This window comes from Zophobas morio, unplaced genomic scaffold (assembly GCF_036711695.1).
Source record: "Zophobas morio isolate AGI-343-1 ecotype UQ-CSIRO unplaced genomic scaffold, CSIRO_AGI_Zmor_V1 ptg000012l, whole genome shotgun sequence".
In the NCBI taxonomy this organism is placed as follows: Eukaryota; Metazoa; Arthropoda; class Insecta; order Coleoptera; family Tenebrionidae; genus Zophobas; species Zophobas morio.
Window position 1 is genome coordinate 7,285,325 of NW_026972117.1, and position 24,000 is coordinate 7,309,324.

Below are 24,000 nucleotides of genomic sequence, written 5' to 3' on the forward strand. Positions count from 1 at the left end.
CCATTCATATTTTTTGGATTTGCATATACAGAGTGACTCAAAAAAATTAATGAATGCGTAAATTTATTTTATTGATTTAATCATGAACTACAAAACCGAATGCTTTGAAATCTTGCAGATGTTTTAAGGTTATAAAGAGCATAATAAATTTTTAGTCAAAATATATTTGGTTATCTTCTACAAAAAACTGATGACGTCAGCTCAAAAGTTTGCCGAATAAATCGTATCTAAAATGTAGAAAATATGATGAGTCTGTACTTGTGATTTATCATTCCATTCATATTTTTGGATTTGCATATGCAGGGTGACTCAAAAAAATTAATGAAGGCGTGAATTTATTTTATCGATTTAATCAGAAATTAGAAAACCGAATGCTTTGAAATCTTGGGAATATTTTAAAGTTATTATAAGCATGGTAAACTTTTGTTCAAAATGTATTTGTTCATCCCTCCTAAAAAAATTGATGACGTCACCCTTAAATTTTGCTGAATAAATCTTATCTAAAATGCAAAAAATATGATGAGTTTGTACTTGTGATTTATCATTCCATTCATATTTTTTAGATTTTCTTAAGAGGTGGTTCAAAAAAATTAATGAAGTCAATTTATTTTATTGATTAAATTAAAGGCAACACTTATTATTAGTATTACACCCCAACCAACCCAATTTGGTAGACACAAAATTTGTTAAAGGAAAAACTCGGTTGAAACATAAGGGTAGTACGCTTATTTACATCGACTTTAACATTACAGACCTGCATTTGTTTTATGCGCTCACTTGGTTCCGCGAATGTGAAATAGACATGTTTATAATCAACCAATTGTGAATTTCACCGTCAAGAATTAAAAAAAAACCCAATGTTTTATATAATAAGCGGAAGTCGAAGCAATAAAACCGATGGTCGTTTTGTTTACAGTTTCTCTGTTTGACTCTCACGTATGGTGTTACGCCTGTCATCTTAAATTAAGAATGTTTATACATACACGATTTTCAGTTGCCTCTGATACGTATACGTGACTAAATTGTTTCGTTATTTTATTGATTATTACAAATCAATATTCAAAACGACCCAATTCATTTTCCCGAAAATTTGAGAATATAATAATTTTATTCTTAGTATTACACTACATCTATCCCAACTGATATACGTGTCCTTGCAAAAATGTTGATGACGTCATCGCAATTTTTTTTTAAATTCCCACTACAAAATGTAATGAGAAAAAAAACACAATAGGCATGCAGTCGTCAAGTTTCCGACAGCGAGGGAAGTACTGTCTAAACTCTTTAGACCAATTTTTTATTTTTGATTTTTCAATTTTGCAATTTTGCAGTTTTTCTATTTTTTTTTATTCGAAAAGTTAAAAAATCTAGAAATCGAAAAAATGAAAATTCCAAAAACTGCAAATCGAATAACTAAAGAAACGGAAAGTCGAAACATCGAAAAACTAAAAATCGTAAACTTCAAAATCGAAAAATTGGAAAACCCAAAATTTGTAAAATCGAAAATTTATAGAATCGTCAAAATTGTAAAGTCGAAAAACTGTTTTCATATTGAAAGATCGAAAAATCGAAAAATTGAAAAATTGTATAAATGAAAAAGTTTTAAAATCCAGTAATTGAAAAGTGGAAGAATTCTAAAATCTTAAAATTGAAAAGAACTAAAAATTTTTCAAATCATGATTAGTACAGATAGTTTTTAAAATGAAAACTAGAAAAACTGTAAACCAAAAATTGAAAAATCGAGAAACTCCAAAATCTAAAATTGAAAAAAAATCTAAAAGTTGAAAGATATAAAAATTGGAAAAACGAAAAATTGCAAATTGAAAAATCCAAAAATTGGAAAATTTCACATTGAAGAAAAGAAAAATTATAAAATCGTAACATTGAACAAACGAAAAATTGATAAAATAAAGAAAAGAAAAAATCGAAACCAAAAATTGCAAACCGAAAAGTAGAAAAATCTTGAAATTGCAAAATGTAAAAATGAAAATTCGAAGAGCTGTATTTCATAATATTGAAGTAATAAGAAATTATAAAATCTCAACATTGAAAAATAAAAAAAAATGCAAAAATAAAAAACAATAAAAACCGACACGAAAAATTGCAAATCGAAAATTTATACAAATGAAAAATTAAAGAAAATTCAAAATCGAGAACTAGAGAAATTTTAAATCTAAAAATTGAAGAAACAAAAAAAATGAAAAATTGCAAAAATCAAAGAAAAGCATAATCGAATAATTTAAAAGTTGAAAAATCGAAAATTTGAAAATGTTAAATTTGAAAACTCGATAAATTGGAACTAAAAATTTAAAAAATGAACAATTAACATATTTCAAAATTAATAAATCGAAAAAAATCCTAGAACGGAAAAATCAAAAAATTAATTATCAAATTAAAATATCCTAAAATTTGAAAACTTACAAAACCGAAGAAACGAAAAATTGAATAATTGTAAAATTCAAATAACGAATTATCTTAAAAATAGGTCTAAAAATTGAAAAATCCCAAAACTGTCCTAAAACTGAAAAATCAAAAACTGTAAAATTGTTAAGTTCAAAAATCAGAAAATTGAATAATAATCGAAAAATTGAAAACTGTAAATGTTGAAAAGTCGAAAAATTGCAAAATCGTAAAATTACAGAAATCTAAAATTGAAAAATTGTAAAATGGAAAACTCATAAAATTAAAAAACAGGATGGGAAAAATTCAATAGTTCAAAAATCGAAAAAATGCAAGAATTGAAACATCGAGAAACCGAAAAATCTAAAATTGAAAAAATGAAAAATGTAAAAATCTAAACGCTGCAAAATCGACAAACTGAACACCGAAAGATTGCAAATCGAAAAATCCAAAATTCGAAAAATTTCACATTAGAAAAAAGAAAATGTAAAAATCAGAACATTAAAAAATAATAAATTGAAAAAATTAAGAAAAAAAAACGAAACGAAAAGTTACAAATGGAAAAATTGGAAAATCCAAAAATTCAAAAATTAAAAATTGAAGCCTCGTGTTGAAAAATCGAAAAACAAAAAATTAAAAATGAAAACTCGAAGTGTTGCATTTCGTGAAATTGAATAAACAAAAAATTATGAAATCCGAGCATTGTAAAATTAAAAAATTGTAAAAATGAAGGAAATAAAAAACCGAAACAAAAAATTGCAAATCGAAAATTTGAAGAAATGAAAAATTAAAGAATGGAAAAATTCAAAAAACAAAAAAAATGAAAAATTGCAAAATTCTAAGAAAACCAAAATCGAAAAATGTAAAAGAAAAATCGAAAACTTCAAATATTAAATTTGAAAATTCAATAAATTGGAACGAAAAATTCAAAACAGAACTATTGAAATATTTCAAAATTCATAAATCGAAAAAATCGTCAATTTGAAAACTCACAAATCTGAAGAAACGAAAAATTGAAAATTGTAAAACTCAAATAACGAAAGATTGAAATATCTAAAAAAAAATCCCAAAATTATCGTAAAACTGAAAAATTAAAAATTTTAAAATCGTAAAATTGACCAAATCGAAAATTGAAAACTGTAAATGTTGAAAAATTGAAAAATCGAATAATTGTAAAATTTAAGAAACAAAAATTGAAACATCGAGAAACCGAAAAATCTAAAATTAAAAAAATCAAAAATTGAAAAATCTAAAGGGCGAAAAATTTTAAAATTTCACATTGGCAAAAAGATAAATGTAAAAATCAGAACATTAAAAAACCGAAAAATTGAAAAATTAAGAAAAAACCGACACGAAAAATTTCAAATGAAAAAAATGGAAAATCGAAAAATTGAAAAATTAAAGGTTGAAACCTGGTGTTGGAAAATTAAAAATGAAAACTCAAGGAGATTGCATTTCGTAAAATTGAAAAAAGAAAAAGTATAAAATCCGAACATTGAAAAATAAAAAAAATTGTAAAAATGAAGAAAATGAAAAACGGAAACAAAAAATTGCAAATCGCAAATTTGAAGAAATGAGAAATTAAAGAATTGAAAAATTGAAAAATTCAGAACTCAAAAAATTTTAAATCTAAAAATTGAAGAAACAAGAAAAATCAAAAATTCAAAAAAACGAATAATTAACAATGTCAAAATTAATAAATCGAAAAAAATCGAAACGTTAATTGTCAAATTAAAATATGGTAAATTAGAAAACATGCAAAACTGAAGAAACGAAAAATTGAAAACTCGTAAAATTCAAATAACGAAAGATCTAAAAATATATTTAAAAACTGAAAAATCCCAAAATTGTCCTAAAACTAAAAAATCAAAAATCAAAAATTGTAAAATTGTTGTGTTGAAAAATCGTAAAATTGAAGAAACGAAAAATTGCAAATTGAAAAATTGAAAAATTTCACATTGAAAAAAAGAAAAATTATGAAATCAGAACATTGAACAAACGAAAAATTGATAAAACAAAGAAAAGAAAAAATGGAAGCGAAAAATTGCAAATCGAAAATTTGAAGAAATGAAAAATTAAAGAATCGAAAAATTGAAAAATTAAAAATTGAGAACTCGAGAAATTTTTAATGTAAAAATGGAAGAAACAAAAAAAATGAAAAATTGCAAAATTCACAGAAAAGCGAAATCGAAAGATTTAAGATTTGAAAAATCGAAAACTTGACAATACGAGTATTAAGTTTGAAAACTCGATAAACTAGGAACGGAAAATTCAAAAAACGAACAATTAAAATATTTCAAAATTAATAAATCGAAAAATTAATTGTCAAATTAAAATATGGTAAATTTGAAAATTTACAAAACTGGAGAAATGAAAAATTGAAAAAACAAAAAACTGTTTTAAAAATCAAAAATTGTAGAATCGTAAAATTGGACAATCAAAAAAATTGAAAACTGTAAATGATGAAAAATCGAAAAATTGAAAAATTCAAAAATCCAAAAATAGAAAAATTAAAAAATTTATAAAACAGAAATTGAGAAATCAAGAAACCAAAAAATCAAGGAATTGTAACATTGAAAAATTTAAGAAACGGAAAATTGAAGGATTAAAAGTTCAAAAATCAAAAAATTGAAAAGTAAGTCAAAAAATTTCAAAACCAAACTGAAAAATCGAAAAATTGCAAAATTTTCAAATGGAAAAATCATAAGGCCAAAACATTGAAAAACTGGAAAATTGAAAAAATAAAAAAAGCGGAAAACTGAAACGAAAAATTGCAATTCAAAAAGTTCAAGGATCGAAAAATTGAAAAATTAAAAATTAAAAGGTTGAGAAATTTTATAACGAAAAATTGCAAAATCTAAAAATTAAAGAAACAAAAAAAAAATAAAAACTTCAAAATTTAAAGAAAAAAAAAATTGAAAAATCGAAAAATGTGAAAATTGAAAAATTTAAAAAACAAAAATTGAGAAATCAAGAAAATGAAAAATCAAATAATTGCAAAATTGAGGTATTAAAAAAACGAAAAATTGGAGAATTAAAAGTTCAGAAATCGAAAAATTAAAAAGTCAAAAAACAGAATTCAAAAGTCCTAAGACACCCAAAAATTATTTTTTTGTTTTAAAGTTGGGAAATCGAGAAAAAAAATATCGAAAAATTGAAATAACGAAAAATTATAATACATACATATCTAAAAATCGAAAAATTGCAAAATTAAAAAAAAATTAAAATTGAGAAAAATCTAAAACTGGAAAATGAAAAATTACAAAATCTAAAAGTTGAAAAAACGAAAAACTGCAAATCGAAAAATTGAAAAAATTAAAAATTGAAAACTAGTGTAAAATTGAAGAAAATAACCAAAAATTGCAAATCGAAAACTTAAAGAAATGAAACATTGAAAACTGAAAATTCGGGAAATTTTAAATCAAAAAATTTCAAAATCCAAAAATTGATAAAACGAAAAAAAAATTAAAATCACAAACACAAAAAAATTATAAAAACCGAAACGATAAATTGCAAATCGGAAAAGTGAAAAATTAAAAAAACTCATATCGAAAAATTGAAGAATTAAAAAAGTCGGTGTGTTATTTACGACACTGATTTTTATTTTATATAGGTTATCAGAAAACAAAAATCGCAAAATTCTTTTATAATTTTTCAAAAAAGCGAGACTTGTTTGGCTACACTTAAGGGCTAAGAGAAGTTCTATCTTAATAACCTTCGACCAATTTTCTTAATTTGCCTCATTCTTGTGCTCGCTTTGCTCTAAATCTCTTTTTCGGTTTCAGACGAGGAATCCTCCGATACATGCAAAGCTGGTAAGTAGACTCTAGTGGCTCCGGCCGTGGTAAAACCTTTCTTTCAGTGCTCCTAAATCCTCGAAATCATGGAGTAAAATTCGTTCGGCACATTGTTCTTCATTAACGGATCCCGTCCTTCCAGTGAGTAGTCATAAGATTTATAGCAAAATTAACGAATCTCCACAAATACATTTAGAAGCACGTGATGTTCTATTAGATGCTAGCAATAACTTAAAAACTACTATTAAAGAATATAAGATATTATTTATGCAGAGAGAAGAAACTTTATCTGAAAATTACGATACTTTAATACTGAAGACGCATAGATACGATTCCAAAAAAGTGAGTCCTTTGGTAGATAAGTATTTTGACCACGCTAATTTTTTTTTTGTTTCAGTCTCTCAAAAAACAGGTACCTCTAGCACAGAACAGTTTGTGTTTAGCAGAGTTGTGTGCTGATAATATAAGACTGTGGAATTATTTCCTGTTGAATTTTAGCTGTAAATCTACTGTACAGCAGTATTTGAGCAAAAAGCATCACAACTTGAGGGTGGGCAGGTTTGCCGAGCTGTTTTTTCTCGTATACAACCCCAGAAGAGCGGCGATTGGGTGTTTTGATACCAATTATCAAAATTATCTTCTGGTGGCCGAAATCGCCAAAAGGTAAGCACCATTTTTTTTACTTCCAATTTTTCAATTTTTCAACTTTAGATTCAAACATTTTAATTTGAAAAATGGTAAAATCGAAAACATCAAAAGTCAAAATCCTAAAATTAAATAAACTGAAAATTGAAAAGTTCAGAAGTTGAAAAATGGAAAAATTAAATCAAGAATTAAAAAATGAAAAATTGCTAATAGAAATCGAAAAACTAAAAAATCGGAAAATGAAAAATTGAAAAGTCCAAAGATAATTAAAAAAACATGATGTCGTCAAATCTAAAAATCAAAATCGTCGTATTAAAAAACGGAGAAATTGAAAAATCTAACTATTGAAGAATAGAAAAATTGCAAAATCGTCATATTAAAAAAAAAATTAAAATTTATAGAAACTGTGAAATCGAAAAGCTAAAAATCAAAAATTGAATAATCGAAAAATTACAAAATCAACATACTTAAAAATCGAATAATTTAAAAATTGGAAACTCAAAAAATTGAAAAAACGAGATATTAAATAATTTAAAAAATAAACTCGTAAAACTAAAAATCGTCCAGTTGAAAAATCGCAAATTTGAAAAACTGAAAAATCTCAATGTGGAAAAATCTAAAAATTTAAATCAAAAATTAAAATATCAAAATCAATAAATAGAAAGGAAAAAGTTGTCTGAGCATACGCACTTAGGGAAAAGACTGCATAAAAAATAAGATAAAATACAAAATATGTAACAAGACGTTAAAAAAAAATGATAAAACAAAAATAAGACAAAATTATCGATCAAAATAATGCAAAATTCTAACCTTTCGGCTTCTTCTTCTGCTACAATTTAGCGAATTCCCTCATCTTCATTTACGAACCCACTGCAACAAAAAACACATGAAATTTTTGCAAATTCTGCAATTCCACATTACACATGTTTAATAAGTGGATAAAATTTAAAAAATACTAATCAGAAAAAGTTTTGAAATCTATTTGATATTCCAAATTATTTCAGCCGAAAGAGGAATAAATATCTGGCAAAATATTGACGTTTGAGTTCTCGTTGAAACAAACATATTTATCAAGTCGTTAATCACGAATTGCACAATACAGCTACTTATCCCTTAACATCCGTATTTTTATTTTTATATCAATTTAGAATAAAAGACTGAACAAATAAGGCATAATTTATTGAATAATAACACTTACCCTTTAAATCCTGATTTCCTTTCCCTCCGCGCTGATCCTTGCAGACTCCTTCCTCATGGGCACTTCACAACACTCACATTTCACTTTAAGCCCGAAACGAAATTATTTTTAATAAAAATAAACCAATTAAACTAATTTACAGAGCGCCCGCCGTCAACAAAGTCAAAGACCGACTGAACTCCTTTGCGTAACACGAAAAGTGAACAAAAAGTTCTCGCCGATATCATATCAAACATTTTTTGCTAAGTTTTTATTCACCGATGCATCGCACAGGAAAATGAATCTTAATTACTCCTAAAATACTGCAACATTATTCATTAGCAGAAAATAATTTTCGCCGTGTGTGGACAAATAAGAAATTACCAATGACAATTTACCAAAAACAAATTAGAAAATTGGTCGAAGGCTATTTCGACAGAATTTCTCTCACCCTTGAAGTATAGTCCGACAATCCAGCTCTTTAAAAAAATTACTCCTATAAAATTTGACTTTACGATTTTCGTTTTATGATAACCTCTGTAAAGTAAAAAAAAATTAAAGTAATGAATAATGAAAATACCTAAAAATCAAAAAATTACACATCGAAAACCTGAAAAATCTAATTGTTGAGAAATCGAAAAGTTGAAAAATTTAAAGAACTGAAAAATTGAGAAAAACTGAGATAATGAATAATTAAAATATTTATAATTCGAAAAATCGAAAATTTTTAAATTGAACATTCAAAAAATCGTAAAATTAAAGAAACTTAATACTGAAAAATTCAAAGTTGAAAAATCGAAAAATAAATATGAAGAAACTCCTAAAAATCGAATAATTTAAAAATTGAAAAATCGAAAAATTGAAAAATTCGGAAGTTCGATCAAAAAATAAAAAAAAAATTAAAAATTGCAGGATAAATATCAGAAAACGAAAAGGTCGAAAAATGAAATAATGAAAAATCGGAAAAACATCGAGAAATTTTAATGTTGGGAAAATCGAAAAATTGAATAATTGTAAAGTTGTAGAATCTGAACATGGAAAAATTCAAAAGTTGAATAATTTAAAGAAACGAAAAACAGAAATTGAGAAACTGAAAAGTGGAAAACTTGAAATGACATATAATTATAAAATCTAAAAATCGAAAAATTGCAAAGTAAAAATTGGAAAATGAACAATTGAGATATCAAAAAAATAAAAAATTATAAAATGTAAAAATTGCTAAATTGTTACCTTGAAAAATCAAAACATTTCAAAATTGAAAACTTAAAGAAATTGAAATACCTATATGTTGAAAAATCGAAAAATTTAAAAATTAAAAGAAACGAAAAACTGAGAAGTGGAGGAACTGAAAAATTGGAAAATTGGATTAAAATAAATAAAGTATCTATAAATTTAAGAATCGTCAACTAAAGAAATTGCAAATAAAAAAATTAAAAATCAACAAACCGAAATATGGAATGTGGAATTCAAAAATTGAAAAATCGAAAACTGAGAAACTGTAAAATTGAAAAATCGAAAAATTGCAGAATTTTCAAATTGGAAAATGGCAAAATCGAAAAGTCTGAATGTTCAAAAATCGAATATTAGCAAAGCCTTAAAATTAAAGACACTTGAAATACAAAAATATTAAAATTGAAAGATCCAATAATTGAAAATTTTACAGAAAAAAATTAATTGAGCGAGAACCCGAAAAATCGATAAATTGAAGTAACACATAATTAAAATATCTAAAAATAAAAAAATTATAAATGGAAAAACTGGAAAATCTAAATGTTGAAAAATCGGAAGATTGCAAAATCGGTAAATTAAACAAACTCAAATGTAGAAAAATTTAAAAATTGGAAAATTTAAAGAAACGAAAACTTGAGACAAATTGAAATAACTTGAAATAATAATTAAAATGTTTATAAATCTAAAAATTGTAGAATCAACAAAAGGGAAATCGAAAAATCGAATAACTAAAAGATGGAAAAATAAAACAACTGAAAAATCGGAAAATTGAAGTAACGAATGATGAAAATATCTAAAAATCAAAAAATTGCAAATCGAAAAACTGAAAAATCTTGATGTTGAGAAATCGAAAAATTAAAAGATTGAAAAATAAAGTAACTGAAAAATCGGATAAATAAATAATAAATATTCCGGAAGAATAAAAAAATCGATAAATCGATAAATGTAGGAAAAATCGAAAAACTGAAAAATTCGGAAGGTGAATCGAAAAATTTGAACTTGAAAATTTGAAAAATTGCAGAATAAAAATCAGAAAATGAAACGTATAAATTGAGAACTGAAAAATTGCAAAATAAAAATTGAAACAGAAAAAATCGGAAAATCAACAATTGAAGTATCAAAAAAATAAGAAATCGTAAAGTGTAAAGACTGCTAAACCGTTACACTGAAAAATTGAAACATTGAAAAATTGGATATCTAAACGTTAAAAGATCGGAAAATTTAAAAATTTAAAGAAACGAAGAACTGAGGAATCAGGGAACTGAAAAATTGTAAAATTGCATTAACGAATAAATAAAGTATCTATAAATTGAAGAATTGTAAACTTGAGAAATTGCAAATCGAAAAATTAAAAATTTAGAAACTGAAATATCGAATGTGTATTTTAAAAATCGAAAAACCGGGAGATTGTAAAATTAAAAACTGCTCAAAAATCGAAAATTTGCGAAATCTTAAAATTAAAGACACTTAAAATTGAAAAATTTTGATATTAAAAGATCCAATAATTGAAAATTTTACTGAAAAAAATTATGGGAACGAGAACCCGAAAAATCGCAAAATTGAAGTAACGAATAATTAAAATATCTAAAAATCAAAAAACTAAATAATCGAAAAATTGCAGAATTAAAATCGAAAAACAAAAATCAAAAAAATAAACAATTGAGATACCAAAAAAAAAGAAATCGTAAAATGTAAAAACTGCTACATTGTTACACTGAAAAATCAAAAAATTGTAAGAAAATTTTTAAATTGAGAATTGAAAAGTGGCAAAATAATAATTCAAAAATTGAAAAATCGAAAAATTGCAGAATAAAAATCAAAAAACTAAAATTGAAGGAATATCGGTTAATGGAAAAATCGAAAACTTTAAAGTTGGTAACTGAAAAATTGCAAAATTAAAAAATAAAATATTGCAATAAAGTAAATTGGCCATAATCGTAAAATGTAAAAATTACAAAATCTAAATGTTGAAAAATTGCAAAATCGGTGATAAATTAAAGAAACGAAAATTGAGACGAATTGAAATAACGAATAATTAAAATACTTATAAATCAAAAAATTGTAGAATCGATAAGTGGCAAATCAAAAAATTGGAAAATAGGAAATTTTTAAAATGAAAACCCGAATAATTGTAGATTAAAAATCGAAAAACTAAAAGATCGAAAAATAAAATTATATATGGTGCACCGAGTGATAAAATATTCCGGAAGAATAAAAAAATCGATAAATTGATAAATTTAAACGTAGGGAAAATCGAAAATTTTCAAAATCATAAAATTAATGGAATTTAATACTGAAATATTCAAAAGTTTGGAAAATCGAAAAATTAAAATATCTAAAAATCGAAAAACTAAAAATGAAGAAAATGAAAAATCGAATAATTTAGAATTTGAAAAATAAAAAAATTGTAAAATTCGGAAGTTGAAGAATCGAAAAATTTTAAGTTGAAAACTCGAAAAAAATATGGAATAAAAATCGAAAAATTTAAAGATCGAAAATGAAATAATGAAAATTCGGAAAAAAAGAGTCAAAAGTTGAAAACTCGAAAACTTGAAATAACATGTAATTAAAATATATATCGAAAAATCGCAAATTGAAAAAATGCAGAATTGAAAAATTTAAAAAGTCAGAAGTTGAAAAATCGAAAATTTTTAAATCAAGAACTGAAAAATTGCAAAACAAAAATAAAAAACAGAAAGATCGTAAAATGAACGTTTGAAATCTCAAAAAAATAAGAAATCGTGAAATGTAAAAACTGATAAATCGAAACATTACAAAATTGAATGTTAAAAGATCCAAAAATTTAAAAAAATTGGAAAATTAAAGATACTTAAAATTGAAGAAAACTCGATAAATTTAAAAATTTATAGAAACGAAAAATTCAAAAATCGAGGAACTGAAAAATTGGAAAATTGGATTAACGAGAAAAAGATTATTCGAAGAATTGTAAAATCGAGAAATTGCAAATTGAAAAATAAAGAATCAAGAAACTGAAATATCGATTATGTAATTCAAAAATTGCAGCATAAAAATCGAAAATCTAAAAATGAAGAAACACTGAGAAATCGATTAATTTAAAAATTGGAAAATCAAAAAACTGAAAAATTCTGAAGTTGAAGAATCGAAAAATTTTTATTTGAAAACTAGAAAAATTGCAGATTAAAAATTAAAAAAATAGAAAAAATTTAATGCTGGGAAAATCGAAAAATTGAAAAATCGAGAAATTGGACAGTTTAAAGAAACGAAAATTTGGGGCATCGAGAAACTGAAAAATCGAAAAACTGCAAGTTGAGAAATTGCAAAATCAAAGCATTAAAAAATTCAGAAGTTGAAAAATCGAAAATTTTTAAATTGAGAACTGAAAAACCGCAAAATAAACATCGAAAAACAGAAGAATCGAAAAATGAAGAATTAAAACTGCCGAATCGTTACACAGAAAAATCGAAACATTGCAAAATTGAAAAATTAAAAAATTAGAATACTCAAATGTTGAAAGATCCAAAAATTTTAAAAAATCGAAAAATTAAAGGAACTTGAAATTGAATCATTCAAAAGGTGAAAAATCGAACAATTTCAAAATTTAAAGAAACAAAAAATTCAGAAATTGAACAACTGAAAAATTGGAAACTGGTATTAACGAATAATTAATGTCTATAAATCAAAGAATAGTAAAATCGAGAAATCGCAAATTGAAAAAAATAAAAGAAACTGAAATATCGAATATGTAATTCAAAAATTGGAAGGAACACTGAGAAATCGATTAATTTAAAAACTGGAAAATCGAAATATCAAAAAAATAAATCGTAAAATGTAAAAATTACAAAATCGTTACACTAAAAAACCGAAACATTGTAAAATTAAAAAATGGAAACATCTAAACGTCTTCTAAATCCTAAAAATGAAATAACTGCAAATTCGGAAAAATAAAAAAACGAAAAATCTAAAAATTCGAAAGTTGAGAGAGAAAATCGAAAAACTGTAGAAAAAAATTTAAAAACTCTGAAGATTGGAAAATTTATAAAGAAACGAAAAACTGATAAATTGTAGGAACGAAAAATTGAAATTACGAATAATAAAAATATCTAAAAATCGAAAAGTTGAAAAATAAAAAATCTAAATTTAAAATGGAAAAATCAAAAAAATGCAAAATAAAAATCGAAATTTTCAACGAACGTGCCTCATCAATTACTGAACTGTCTAACATAAAGAAATCTAATTAAGGCCTAAGTCCTTATTCTTAATAGGTCTAATTAATTCATCATTGTTAACCAGGTCCAAGTATATGCAGAGCTTGCCCCCTCTACCGGTGCACTGTGCAGCCCTAGATGGCGACAACACGACGATGCCCATAATTTTCGAAGACCAGTACCAGGATCCTTTCGAATTCGAAAAAAGAAAATGCGACGATCTACTGCCTAAAAAGGGTACCTACTCCTCAAGTTGTGACTTCGCAAAAACCCGCATCTTTTCTTCTAGATTCCACTCCTCTGTTCAAGCGATCAAAAACCGACTCTCAGTGTTCCTGCGGCATCGACAACATCTGGGAGCTGCGCAAATCCTCCGAGAAGACCCTCGTCAGCGCGGACCTCTTCTACGACGATCCCGTAAACTCTATCCCCGCTAGACATAGTAAATCCCTAGATCAACTACAAATGTGTTCAAGAAATAGCATACACTACTCGTTAGGTAACATATTCGGCCAAAACGACTATTACTCGAAGGACCACCACGACAAAGCGAACTTTTATAAGCACGAATCGAAACTGAAGAACGTAGCCAGCGAGCACAACATGGGCAACCAGAAGATGTACGTCTTCGACGAGCGAAGACCCGACTACGAGGTGTGCAACTGTAGCTACGGCTACCGGAAATCGCGCCCCAAACCCGCCGTAGTCGACACGTCCATAGATATAAACCAAGTAGAAGTCGATATTCTAGATAAGAAGTACAAGCAGTTCAATATCAAGAACGCGGCGAAGCAGAAGTGCCAGAAGATCGTCAAGTCGCTGAGCCACACCTCCACGGACAGCATCCAGAACATCTTCCGGTCGAACTCCATGCAGAGCTTCTCGCCGAAGAAGAAAGTCGCCGAAGCCAACAAGTTCAACTCGCTGGTGACCAAGAAGCAGAGGCTGGAAGTCAACGGCTCGGCGCAGCCTTCAGTATTAGAAAGTACAAAAACGTACAATCAAAAGGGCAAATCAAAGACGAGGCGCTGCCAAAACGGCAAAAACTTCGAGATAGGCTCGAGCAGCTCGACGGACAGCCTGTCTTTGAAGAAGCAAACAGGGTTAAATAGCGAAGCTTTACTTAGCGTAGTGGGCATTAGGAAGGTCCGGAGTACTTCGTGTCTGGGGGAGAACGCGTGTCCTTTGGTGCTCTCGGGCACGGAATCACTGCCCAATATCACGCCTGCGGTGGAGAGGACGCACTACCCGGAGCTGAAGTACTACAGTAGTTCTTCGTCGTCCTCCACGAGCGAACAGAGTGGATGGATCACCTCCAGGAGTAGTTCCGTGGCGTCCAGTACGGATGTGGGGAATCCCGTGACGAGCACGCTGCTGACCAATATCGAGAATATACAGAGGAAGATCCTGAATCTGCCTACGGAGACCAGGAGAAGCAATAGGAGAGAGAGAAAGAGCGGGAAGAACAAGTTCGAGATCTCCACGAACGGGCATTACCGGAAAAGCACGAAGTACGAGCGGGATTTTACCTTAAATAATAAAGGTAAGCGATTTGGTACTTTTTCTCAACTGATTTTCATAACTATGGGAAAACTTGACAAAATAAATAATTTATCTAAGTTTTATATTTCCATTTCCTATATTGTCAGGTTAGGTCAGGTTAGGTCTGGTTAAGTCAAGTCAGGTCAGGTCAAATCAGCTCAGTCAGGTCAGGTCAAGTCAAGTCAAGTCGGGTCATGACATAAATAGCAACATAAAAAAGGACAAAAAAAGCTGAAAAGTTAAAAAGCCGAAAAATAAAATTGCTAATCCAAAAATGAAAAGTGAAGAAACTGAAAAATTGAATTGGTTAAAAATTTCAAAATAGTCGTAGTCAAAAAATCGAAAAATTTTAAATAGGAAATTCGAAAAATTGCAAATCGAAAAACTGAAAACTCGAAAAATTAGAGTTGAGGAAACTAAAAAAATTAATAATCCTTTAAAAATCCAAAATTGAAAGGTGCAAAACTTTAAAACTCAAAACATTTCAAAATGAAAACTCGAACAAATTACAAAATAAAATGAAAAATCGAAAAATTTCAAACAGAAAAATGAAAAAACAGAAATTCTAAAATGTAAAATTGTAACATCATAAAACCGAAAAACGAAAAATTATCAGACAGAAAAATTATAAAATAAAAATTTGCAAACTGAAAAACTAAAAAGGTGAAAAGTCGAAAAATTTTAAACTGAAAACTTGAAAAATTGCAAAATAAAAATCGGAAAACTAAAAAATTTGAAAATGGACTGATTGAAAAATCGGAAAAATTGAAAAATCTGAATGTCGGAAAATTGAAAAATTTAAAGAAACGAACAATTCAGAAATAGAAAAACTGAACAAATCGAAAAATTAAAAATGAAGAAATTGAAACATTTTGAATAGAATCAAAAAATTGAGAAATAGAGAAATTGAAACATCCGAAAACCAAAAAATCGGAAAAAATAAAAAAGTGAGAAAGCATAAAATCTATAAATTGGTAAAATGGTAAAATTAAAAAACTTAATTGAACCCGAAAATCGGAAAAGCCTAAATATAGAAAATCGAAAAATTAAAAATGAAGAAACTATAAAAATCGGTTCATTTGAAAATTGCGAAGTACAAATTGACGAATTTAAAAGTTCAAAAATTGAAACATTTTAAATAGAAAACTCGAAAACTTTAAACAATTTGAAAAATGAAAAATTGGGAATTTAACAAATTGCAAAATAGAAATCGAAAAACTAAAAAATCCAAAAATGTAGTAATTGAATAATCGGAAAAATTAAAAAACCCAGAAATCGTAAAATCTTAAATTGCAAAACCGTAAAACTGAAAAAACAAAAAATTGAAAAACTGTCAAAATGAAAAATCACAAAATTGAAAAATCTAAATGTTGAAAACTACAAAAAATTTAAACCAAAAACTTGAAAAACTGCAAAATAAAAATCGAGAACTAAAAATGAATAAAATGAAAAATCGAATTTGTTGTAAAATTGGCAAAATGAAAAATCCAAAAATTGTAAAATCAAAAATTTTAAATTCGAAAAATTGCAAAACAAACATCGAAAAACTAAGTAATCGCAGAATCGAATAAATGATTCGGAAAAATCACAAGACTGAGAAATCTTAAAATCCAAAATTGAAAAATCGTAAAACTGAAAAAGCGAAAAATTGAACAATTGCCAAATTAAAAATACACAATAATTAAAAATGTAAATGTTGAAAAATTGTAACATTTCAGGAAAAAAAAATCAGAAATGGAGAAACTGAATTATCCAAAAGCTACAAATCGAAAATTAAAAAATTGAAGAAACTGAAAAATCGGAAATTTGAAGAATTGCAAAATAAAATCGAAAACCAAAAAATCGGATAAAATAAAAAAGTGAGAAAACACAAAATCTATAAATTGTTAAATGCTAAAACCGAAAAATTGAAAAATCAATTATGATAATACTGATAGCAAAATCGTAAAATTAAAAAAAACTTAAAATTGAAAAATTTAAGTCGACAAATCGTAAAATCGTATAATTTAAAGAAACGAAAAATTGAAAGATGGAGAGACCGAAAACCGAAAATTTCCAAATATCGAAAATCTAAAAATGTTGAAAAAAGAAAAATTTTAAATAAAAAACTAGAAAAATTTAAATAATTGTCAAATCAAAAAAATCTAAATGTTGACAATTGGAAAAATTTTAAACAAAAACTTGAAAAACCGCAAAATAAAAATCGAAAAAGTAAAAATCGGATCGTTTAAAATTGCAAAATTGGCAAAATGAAACATTCAAAAGTTGGAAAACCGAAAATTTCAAATTGAAAACTCGAAAAATTGCAAAACAAACACCAAATAACTAAAAAATCGAAAAATGAAATAAATGAAAATTCGGAAAAATAAACAAAATTGAGAAATCGTAAAATCTACAACTGTAGAATCGTAAAACTGAAAAATGAAAAATTTTAAAATTTCAAACTGAAAAATTAAATGTTGAAAATTTGTAAAAAAAATGAAAAATTGTGAAATAGAGAAACTGAAAAATCCGAAAATTACAAATGAAAAAATTTTAAAAATCGAAAAATTTTACATTGGAAATTCAAAAATTGCAAAATAAAAATAAAACAAATAAAAAACAGTATGATAAAAAATGCAAAATTTAAAGAGAGAAATACAGAAACTGAAAATTGAAAAACTAAAACCGAAACATTACAAATCAAAAAACTGAAAAATCGAAAAATTAAAATTGAGGAATTTAAAAAATTTATTAATCCTTTAAAGAATCCAAACTGGAAAGTTCCAAAACTAGAAAACTCAAAAAATTGCTAAAAAATTACAAAATAAAAATTAGGAAATTGAAAAACTAAAAAGTTGACACACGGAAAAATTTTAAACTGAAAACTCGAAAAATTCAAAATAAAAATCGGAAAATTGACCGTTTGAAAAATCGGAAAAATTAATAAATTTCATTGTTGGAAAATTGTAAAATTTTAAAGAATTGAAAAATTCAGAAATAAATAAAACTGAACAAATCGAAAAATTAAAAATGAAGAAATTGAAAAATCGAATAATTTGAAAATTGAAAACGCGGGAAACTGAAAAGTGGAAACATTTTAAATTAACAACTTGAAAAACTGCAAAACAAAAATAGTAAAAGAAGCGAAAAATTGTGAAACAGAAACTGAAATATCCGAAAACTGCAAATCGAAAAATTAAAAAATCGAAAACCAAAAAATCGGAAAAAATAAAAAAGTCAGGAAACATAAAATCTATAAATTGTTAAACCGTAATACAGAAAAATTGAAAAATTAATAATGATAATACTAATAGCAAAATCCTAAAATTAAAAAACTTATAATTGAAAAATTCAAAATTCCACAAATCGTGAAATTGTAAAAATTAAAGAAACGAAAAATTGAAAGACGGAGAAATTTAAAATCGAAAAATTAAAAATGAAGAAACTGAAAAAATCGATTTACTTAAAAAAAATTTAAATAGAAAACTCGAAAGACTAAAAAATCGAAAAATGGAATAATTGAATCGAAAAAATTAAAAAACCGAAATTTCGTAAAATCTTAAATTGTAGAACCATAAAACTGAAAAAGCAAAAAACTCAAAAATTCTCGAAATGCAAAATCACAAAATTGAAAAATGTAATGGTGACAAATGCAAAAATTTTAAACTAAAAGATTGAAAAACTACAAAATAAAAATCGAAAGCCTAAAAATTAAGAAATTGAAAAATCGGATAGTTTAAAAATTGCAAAATTGACAAAATGAAAAATTCAAAAGTTGGAAAATCCAAAATTTTAAACTGAAAATTTGAAAAATTGCTAAACAAAAATCGAAAAATGGAGTAAATTAAATTTCGGAAAAATAAAAAAATTGAAAAATTGTCAAAATGAAAAATTAAAAATGGAAAAACGGAAAAATTGAATAATTTGAAAATCGAAAAATCAGGAATTTGAAAAATTGCAAAACAAAATCGAAAAACCAAAAGTAGGAAAAATTAAAGACAGAAATCATAAAATCTATAAACTGTTAAATCGTAAAGCCGAAAAATTCAGTAACGATAATACTAATAGCAAAAAAAAATAAAATTAGAAAATTGAAAGATGGAGAAACCAAAAATCAAAAAATTGTGAAGTCGAAAAATTGCAAATCGAAAATCGAAAAACTAAAATTGAAGAAACTAAAAAAAATCGAATCATTTAAAAATGCAAAGTTAACAAATTGAAAAATTTTAAAGTTGAAAAATCGAAATACTTTAAGTTGAAAACTTGAAAAATCTAGATGTTGGACAATTGTGAAGAAACGAAAAATTGGGAAATAGAGGAACTGAAAAATCCGAAAATTACACATCGAAAAATTAAAGATGAAGAAACTGAAAAATCAAATCATTTGAAAATTGAAAAATTGCAAAATAAAAAGCGAAAAACAAAAAGATCGAAAAATGGAATAATTGAAAAATCGGAAAAATCAAAAATTCTAAAGTTGATAAATCTCAAAATTTTAAATTGAAAACTCGAAAAATTGCAAAATAAAAATCTAAAAATGCAAAATCCTAAAACCGAAAAATCCAAGAATTTAAACACAGGAAAGCCGAAAAATGGAATAATTGAAAAATTGGAAAAAACAACTGAGAAATATTTATATCAAAAAAGTGCAAAATCGTACAATTGCAAAAATTGTCAAATTCAAAAATCTGCACAAAGCTGAACAATTAAAGAGTTAAAAAATCGAAAATTGGTATGATAGAAAAATCGAAGAAATTAAGAAAAATCAAGTAATCGTAAAATCTATAAAAAAAATTGACAAATTGAAAAATTCAAAAGTTAGAAATTCAAAAATTAAAATTCGAAAAACTGAAAAATTTAATAATTTAAAAATTGAAAAAATGGAAAACTAAAACATTCGAAAGTTTAAAAATCGAAAATTGAAAAAGTGCAAAATAGAAATGGAAAACCTACAAATCTAAAAATTACAAAATCGATAAATTGAACAATCGGAAAATTAAAACTGCCAAATTGAAAAATCACATAAATGAAAAGTCTTAATGTTGAAAATCCTAAAAATTGTAAAATTTAAAGCGAAAAATTGAAAAATCCAAAAATCAAAAATTAAGAAACTGAAAAATCGGAAAATTGAACAATTTAAAGAAACGGAAAACTGAAAAATTAAGACATCGAAAAATGCACAAGTGACATGCCAAAACAGGAAGTGACCTGACTTAGCTTACAAAACTCCTTAGAACTACCAACCTAAGGACGATTTTTTTCGCTAGTTTTTACGTTGCTGGAATTATATTTTTAAAATCGAGACACCACAGATAACATCAAGTTTTTGGAGTAAATAAACAATTAATTATGATAAGTTTAAAACTTTTAGAAGATTCCACAGTTTCAGTGTAAAATGTTTTTAGAAGTTTGATTTTTTTATAAAGAAACTAGTACACCCTAAGGGGAAAATAAGGGCAGACTAATAACCCACATGTACAGAAACATGTTATTTTGTAAAATTTAAGTAAGATTTACATTGCAAAATTTTGAGATGAAATCACCAAATTGTTGAGGAGGATGATCAGACAAATTTTGGTTAGCGTATTATTATTAGTTAATCTACTGACTGAGTTTTAGCTCGTACGTTCTACAAGTTAGTTTGCCAAAAATGTCACAATATTTGGCATAGTCCTTATACATGTAGGCTGCAAAAACCCACATCTTTTCACATACGATTTTCATCCTCCCGAAGTCCCACTTGCCCAATTTTGCTTACCGAACCCCCTTTTTCCAGGCTGTGAATTTAATCAAAGTAATATTTGCGACGACATCGCGTTACCTCCCCCGAAACAATTTAGAGATTTAGATTCGCCCAGCAGTTCGGTCACAAATGGCACAAACGAAGACGAAATCAACGCCGTCGACAACATCCTCTACCACGTGGTCGACACCCAGACCACGCTCGAGAGGAAACCCATCCTCCTGGACGAGCAAAAGACAACGAAACACTCCCAAGGTAAACGTCGCCGTCGTTCTTTTCGTGACAATCCACCGACGCACACTTTCAGACTACACCTTCTACAGAGGATCGAAATCCGAATCGGAGAAAGCGTTTCTCCGCGCCAAAAATGAGTTCAAAAGTCAATTAAATTTTCCCGGGATCTTGTATTCCGACATTTCGTCGTTCGCCTCGACGATTCCGTATTTTCACATAAGCGACGAGTTTCGAATATTCTCGCCTGAGGGAATGCATTTGATTGTGTGCGTGCACGGCCTAGACGGGAACTCGGCCGACTTGAGGCTGGTCAAGACGTATCTGGAGTTGGGGCTTCCGGGGGCATATCTCGATTTTCTTATGTCCGAGAGGAACCAGGGGGATACTTTCAGCGATTTTGATACCATGACTGACAGGTGAGGACAATCTTGTCAATATGTTTAGAAAAAAAAGTGCGACTTGTTGCTATATTTTTCAGACTGGTCAGCGAAATCCTGCATTATTTAGATACGAGTAGCATCCGACCCACGAGGATCAGCTTCGTGGGTCATTCCCTAGGTAATGTAATCATTAGATCTGCCTTAACGCGGCCCCAGATGAAATTTCTACTACCAAGACTGCATACTTTCTTATCACTCTCTGGACCACATCTGGGAACTTTATACAACAGTAGCGGATTAGTTAATATGGGTAAATGGGTTCATGGAAAAAAAATGACGTTCTAATTTGGGTTGTAGGTATGTGGTTTATGCAAAAATGGAAAAAATCAGGGTCTCTCCTCCAGCTCTGTTTGAAGGATTCGAACGATGCTAGGCAATCCTTTTTGTATAGACTGAGTCAGAAAAGCAACTTACAGCATTTCAGAAACGTACTTCTGTGTGGATCGGGACAAGACAGGTAAACTTATTAATTAAAATATTGTTACACAGCCTAAGCTTTACTCAATTTATTATGATGGTGTGCCGGTAAAGGACGGAGCCAACTAGGCAGCCTGATTCATTAGAGCTGAAAATTCGGTACTTACATATATCGTGACAAAAAGGGTTCGATTCGAAAGTAATTTTAAAAAAAGAGTGAGAACCATCGCGACAACTAATATTTACTCGAGAGTAACTAATTGAACTCTCCTCGTAATTTTCAGTAATTAAATAAAATTCTCAGAAATTTCTTCGTCTTTTACTATTCTAACTAAAGATGGTAAAAAAATTTGGTAGATTATTTCGACAGAATTCCCTCACCCTAAGTGAGGCCTAATAAATCCCGTTTCTTTGAAAAATTGTAAAATTTTGATTTTACGATTTTTATTTTGTGATCACCAATATATCTATAAAGTAAAAACCAAATAAATAATAACTTCGAAAAATCGAAAATCGAAAATACTGAAAACTTCCGGAAAGTAAAAAAAACGAAAGGTAAAAAGATTGAAAATTCTAATATCGACAAATGGAAAATTCGAAAAATTGAGAACTCGAGAAATCAAAAAATCGAAAAATAAAAAAATTAAGAATCGAGAAGTAAAAATTGAAAAGTAAAAAAATACAAATCGAAAAACTGAAGAATGGAAAAACTGACAATCGAAAATTAAAAGAAGAAAAGTCTAAAAACTGAAAAAAGGGAAAAATTGAAAAATCGAAAATTCAAAGCATAAAAAATTCGAGAAATCCAGAAGTAAATAAGAAGTAAAAAATCGAAAATTCTAAAAACTAAATATAAAAATTGAAAAATCGAGAATTCTAGAAATCAAAATCGAAGAGTAAAAAAAATAAAATCGAAAAATTGAAGAATAGAAAACTAGAAAAGTCTAAACACTGAAGAAAGGCAAAAATCGAACATCCAAAAACTTGCAAAACTAGAAAATCTAAAACTCGCAGTCGAAAAATGGAAAAACTGAAAAGTCGAGAAATCGAAATGAAATGAAAACTCTAAAGATGGAATCGAAAGTCGAAAATTGAAGAAACGAAAATTGGAAATCTCAAAAAGTCGGAAAATTGAAAAATCCGGAAATTGAAAAATCGAAAAGGAAATAAATTGAAAATTCGAACTTTGAAAAATGAATAAATCGGAAATCGAAAATTTAAAAATCTAGAACTCGATAAATAAAAAAAAAATCGAAAATTAAAAAAATCAAAAAATCAAATGTATGTAAATCTAAAAACTAAATGTAAAAATTGAAAAATCGAAAATTCGAGAAATCAAAAATCGGAAAGTAAAAAAAAATCAAAATCGAAAAATTGAAGACTAGAAAAATTGAAAATTGAAAAGTAAAATAAGAAAAGTCTAAAGACTGAAGAAAGGGAAAAATTGATAAATCGAAAATTCAAACAATCAAAAATCGAAAAATCGAAAATATAAAAATCAAGAGACCGGAAAATAGAAAAATTGAGAAATCAAGAAATCGAAATTAAATAATTGAAAACTAAAAATGGAATCGAAAGCCGAAAAATTGGAAATTTGATGAATCAAATATTCGAAAAATCGAAAATTGATAAAACGAACAAAAAATCAGAAAGTCGAAACATTTGACAAAGCGAAAATCAAAAAATCGAGAACTCGATAAATACAAAAATCGAAAAATAAAAAAAAACGAATAATGGAATTTATAATTCGAGAAATCAAGAAATAAAAATTTGAAAAACAAAAACAATCAAAATTCGGAAATCAGAAAAATCGAAAAATTCGAAAATCTAACAATCGCAACATCGAAAAATGGAGAAATTCAAAAATCAAGAAATCGAAATTAAAAAACTGAAAACTCTAAAAATGTAATCGAAAGTCGAAAAATTGAAAAATGTGAAAATTGACAAAGTGAAAAGTAAAAACACAAAAAATTCTAACTTCGAAATATGAACCAATCGCTGATTCGAAAATCGAAAAGTAAAAGGATTGAAAATTCTAATATCGACAAATCGAAAACTCGAAAACTCGAGAAATAAAAAAAAGAGTAAAAAAATTGAAAAATAAAAAAACCGAAGAATTGAATAAAAAATTCGAGAAATTAAAAATCGAAAAGTAAAAAATAAAAGTCTAAAAACTCAAGAAAGGGAGAAATTGGAAAATCGAAAA

The 24,000-nt window shown here is 26.8% G+C and overlaps 1 protein-coding gene across 7 annotated transcripts in view; it reads left to right on the forward strand.

Moving 5' to 3' along the window:
* Positions 1 to 24,000, forward strand: part of LOC135127706 (protein FAM135A) — a 57,229-nt gene that overhangs the window by 26,536 nt on the left and 6,693 nt on the right. For 6 of the 7 annotated variants that reach the window (XM_064054269.1, XM_064054268.1, XM_064054267.1 and 3 more), the window contains 9 exons: positions 6,186 to 6,215; positions 6,263 to 6,539; positions 6,595 to 6,860; positions 13,522 to 13,673; positions 13,726 to 14,979; positions 20,737 to 20,958; positions 21,011 to 21,353; positions 21,416 to 21,627; positions 21,675 to 21,834. In XM_064054269.1, coding sequence (XP_063910339.1) covers positions 6,186 to 6,215; positions 6,263 to 6,539; positions 6,595 to 6,860; positions 13,522 to 13,673; positions 13,726 to 14,979; positions 20,737 to 20,958; positions 21,011 to 21,353; positions 21,416 to 21,627; positions 21,675 to 21,834 — 2,916 coding nt within the window. The remainder of the gene's footprint in view (positions 1 to 6,185; positions 6,216 to 6,262; positions 6,540 to 6,594; positions 6,861 to 13,521; positions 13,674 to 13,725; positions 14,980 to 20,736; positions 20,959 to 21,010; positions 21,354 to 21,415; positions 21,628 to 21,674; positions 21,835 to 24,000) is intronic. The other variant, XM_064054273.1, reaches the window with a different exon arrangement.